Genomic DNA, 4,234 nt, shown 5'->3' with positions numbered 1-4,234 from the left:
AGGACAGAAGTCTCTGTTTACTCTCTGAGTCTGACTTTCAGAGTAATTTTAATGCTGGAAGATGTAAACAATATTCCAGATTCATTTCCCACAGCTGCAGGTCGCAGAGCTCTAGCTACAGGGTGAGCCTGCCAGATAAACTTAATTACAGAATAAACATAAGTGACAAAGTGTCCTGGCAGATAATACACAACCTCATTTAAAGCAACAAAGCAAAAGTGAAGTAGATTATAAAGGGAACTTAGGGCAAAGGTAGAGAGTGACTTTTTACATGGACAGATAGAGACAGGACAAGGGGGAATGGTTTTTACCAAAGGAGGAGAGATTCAGATAAGGTATTAGGAAGAAATTCTTCCCTATTAGGGTGGTGATGCCCTGGCTTAGGTTGTCCAGAGAAGCTGTGGCTGTCCCATCCCTGGAAGTGTTCAAAGCCAAGCTGGATGGGGCTTGGAGAAACCTGGTCTAGTGCAAGGTGTCCCTGCCCATGGTGTGGGTTGTAAGGAGATAAGCTTTAAGGTCCCTTCCAACCCAGACCATTCTGTGAATCTATGATTAGCTCTTCCTTGAAGAGGATCACCCCACAGCTTTCAGCTCTCTGGATGCTGTACTGGTGTATGAGAAAAACACCAGAGTGCAGGTTTCCATCTGTACACAGATGTTTTTATAAAATATTATGAATCATCACAAAATTTGCCACATTTTGAAGTATTTTACATGGAGATGTAGCAAACATTATTTTGCTGTTAGTACAACTTAATAGTTTTTTGTTGCTGGGTTTGGGAAGACTTTGTGTGTGAATTATTCTGATTCCTGAGCAGTATCCCTTTGCAATGGGTGTTAACATCTGTTCTGTGTTTTCTTATCCTCCCTAGTGATGAAACGCAATGTGCCATATCAGGATCTCATTATCTAAAGGTAAACAAAGTCCTGAGGATGCCACTGGTCTTCAGAGTAGAAGGTGGTGAGATGTCTCAAGGATCTGTGAGAGCTGAGTGCCCTCTGTCTGGGATATCTCTGCAATTCTATAATCACGCTACATGCTGTGACTTACCCTCATCAGAGCTTGGATTCCTTCTTCCAGGTCCTTTAGTTTTTCATACACTCTGTCTGAGGTGCCAAAAACCAGATTGTTTGTGAACATCTTGCTTAGGTACTGCACCGGGGTCAGCCAGGACTGGATGAGAACCAGGGAGAACTGAAGAAGCTCCATGTCCTGAAATTAGGACAAGAAAGGATCAAAGCTGTTCAGGGGTATTTGATAACAAGTCCTGCTCCCTCTGGAACACATGGAGGTGTGCCACCACTCCTACAGCTTCAGCAGACACAAAGTTTTCAGGCTGAAGAGCACCACCCAGACCTCTGTCCTGTGCAGATAATAGTTTTTCTCATGCTTGGGGTGGGAATGTGATTTACAGTGTAGCCCAGAAAAGTATTTCTTTCTTTATGCAGGGTTCAAGTAATCAAAAAGGGAGGAGAGGGATGAAGCACACTCAAGTGTTCACAGGTAAAACACACTGTTCCTGCAGTGAAGCACAGATGGGCTCTTCAGGCAGGTCTGTGCTTGCCCTGAGGGTGAAAAAAACTTACTGATTTCTGCTGAGCATCATCCTTCTTCACGGGAGCAGGGATGGTTTCCGAGTAACAAAATGCTACCTGGGAATTCTTGTTTGTGTGCCTTTGGTCCTCTGGAATATAGGTGCGTTCCTATGGAGACATCCCAAATACACACAGATCTATTGCCCATGTTCTGGAGAAGACCTCAGACACTTCCCAAGCTGTTCTGAATGGTTACTCTTTGCAAGAAGTAAATGACAAAGTGCCTTTGGACAGGGTTGGCATATTGTGTAGGCACAATAGCTACTGGGCCTAAAGGTCTTCCTAAGCCAAGGTGTTGAGGTGAACAGAAACCACATCTAAATTAGGTTCTCCCAAGGAGTAAATGACCCCAAAGGACAGCTCATGCCAGCTCCTGTCAGCAGAAGAAACTAGATAGTTTTAAGCACTCAGGCTCTCCCAGGGCCAGAGGTGACCAACACAGGAAAGTCTTGTCACATATATGTGCCATGTCCCAGCTGATCCTGTGCAGCCACAGTCCTGAGAAGGGGGAAAGAGCAGGATCAGAGTAGGGGGCAGAGGGCTAAGAGGAGGAAACAGGGTCCAGTCTGATGGGACATAACCTGTGCTGTTTACACCCTTTCTCCTCATCAAAAGAGAACAAAGGAGACACCAATAGTTGAAAGGTGTCTGTTACACAGTCCTGAAGCCATCAGACTAAATCAGAGGAGATGACCAGAGACCACAGCACTTACAAACTCCTTGTACGTCTCCGCAGCCAGGAGGTGCAGGTGCTGAGCCCTCAGCACAGCGTTGGCAAACAGGCTGGAAAGGGGCACGGTCGGGAAGGCGGCAGCTTGCTGTGGCCACTGCAGTCCCAGAGTGATCATGGCAATGGTGAGAGGAGAGAGCCACGACCCTGCAGCAAAGCACAGCAAAAGGTGTTAGCCGTCCTCAGGAAACTGGGCTGAGGAGGGAGTGGCACCTGGGAATTAATTCCCAGTCTCTTCTCTCCATGCTGTCTGAAGGCTCATCTTTCTGGGCACCAAGAGTAAGCTTAGCCTTCTCCAAAATTGTTTTAAACCCTTTCACCAAGAACTGCCCCCACCAAGAGCCTGTGCTTCTCCTAGTGTTACCAGCAGTGTATTCCTGAGTGGATTCATGGTTGCTCCATGAAAACTAGTATGTGTCCCAAAGCTTTTCCCTGATACACTCATGGTTTTCCTTTTCTCATGAGTCCTTGCCCACGTGAAAGGAGCATGGTGCACTCTGGTTACATGAGCAAGCAGGGGATGATGAGTGCCAGATGAAGGCCTGGGAGCACCTCAGGGTAGCCATGGTTTAGGCTGCACTGCTGATGTGATGCTGGCTGTCTGCCTCGCTGGGGTGAGAGATGGTGACATTACCTGTGCTCTGAGTGGCTCTCTGGGATATGACTGCAGAATTTGGTGATCCTTGTCAGCCTTAAATGCTTTCAGCCTTTGACACCTGACTCACACTAGTGTCTGTCTGCTGTGAAGAACACAAATTTAATCTCAGACAAATACCCCTTGGAGGAGAAATGCCCTGGAGCCTGCAGGACTCGGCCTATTTAGACTAAAGATTAATTCATGAATTAAAGTCACATTGCAGGGAAAGGTATTCTTTTTCATTGGTTTATAAATTGCCATACTTTAAGTTAGGGCTGTCACAGAGTGTGTGTATCCCACCACATACCACCCCATCATCATCTCCTATCACCCTACACACATGGCAGCACTGACAAATCCTTTAAAACTGTAATAAAAAGTACCTGGAGCCATTTCTGCCTGGTGAGTTGCTCAGGTGTTGCTTGACAGTGAATATTTCCTCCTTTCATCTGTCAAGGGGAACTGTTGAGCCACCCTTTATATAACAGGGAATCTGTTTAAAATGGATCTGTGTGTCTACGACTACAACAACTGTGCATCTTCTCCGTGCATAAATGCACAGCTGTTCACAGTGGTGTTGCCTCATTGCAGTAATTTATACACAAATGTACAAGTTGGGAAGGTTGTTTGCCTCAGGATAAAGTCAGCGCTCAATGATTTTGCCATATCCTGCTGTTTATCGCAAATAGAAGTTTTCTGGTCATTGGAATACCCATCCCAAGTCACATCAATGTTTTTATATGGTGGAATTTGCTTTATCCACCTGCACTTTCCTATCTGGTTCTGCAGCCTTGGCTCACAGTTCACAGGCCTGACTGACCATTTTGGGAGATTTCTGACTTAAAGCAAATGGCAAGTTATGCCAGGGGAGGCTCAGGTTGGATATGAGGGAAAATGACCTCAAAAGGGTTGTACAGCCCTGGCACAGGCTGTCGTGGGAGTGGTGGTGTCCCCATTCCTGGAGGGATTCAAAGCTTTGTTGATGTGGCACTTGGGGACATAGGTTAGTGGTGGGCTTGACAGTGCTGGGGGAACAGTTTGACTCAGTGATCACAGAGGGCTTTTCCAACCTAAACAATTCTGTAATCCTATGTTTTCCCCTTTATTGTTAGTGGGGATAGAGCTGGATGGATGCTGTCAGATTAATCCTATTTCTTTCAATTTCTACAAAAATATCAAATATTCATCAAATAGTATTGCTGAGCTGGTTTGATGAGGGTTTGACAAAGAGCTGTCATGCCTAGGCACTTGTTCGGGTTCTAGCCTATGCA

General features: G+C 45.9%; 1 protein-coding gene across 1 annotated transcript in view; it reads right to left on the bottom strand.

The window, feature by feature from the left end:
* The window catches only part of LOC102035525 (somatotropin-like), a 5,232-nt gene extending 1,817 nt beyond the window's left edge, over positions 1 to 3,415 (bottom strand). The window contains exons 1-4 of the mRNA XM_005425821.1: positions 3,347 to 3,415; positions 2,310 to 2,473; positions 1,588 to 1,704; positions 1,052 to 1,213 (exon numbers count right to left, since the gene is read on the bottom strand). Of these exons, the coding sequence (XP_005425878.1) occupies positions 1,052 to 1,213; positions 1,588 to 1,704; positions 2,310 to 2,473; positions 3,347 to 3,356 (453 nt within the window). The 5' untranslated portion in view covers positions 3,357 to 3,415. The remainder of the gene's footprint in view (positions 1 to 1,051; positions 1,214 to 1,587; positions 1,705 to 2,309; positions 2,474 to 3,346) is intronic.
* Positions 3,416 to 4,234: the final 819 nt, after the last annotated feature.

Source organism: Geospiza fortis, unplaced genomic scaffold (genome assembly GCF_000277835.1).
Source record: "Geospiza fortis unplaced genomic scaffold, GeoFor_1.0 scaffold154, whole genome shotgun sequence".
Lineage (NCBI taxonomy): Eukaryota > Metazoa > Chordata > Aves > Passeriformes > Thraupidae > Geospiza > Geospiza fortis.
The sequence above is the reverse complement of the archived record's forward strand: the minus strand, read 5'-3'. Positions and strand labels throughout refer to the sequence as shown.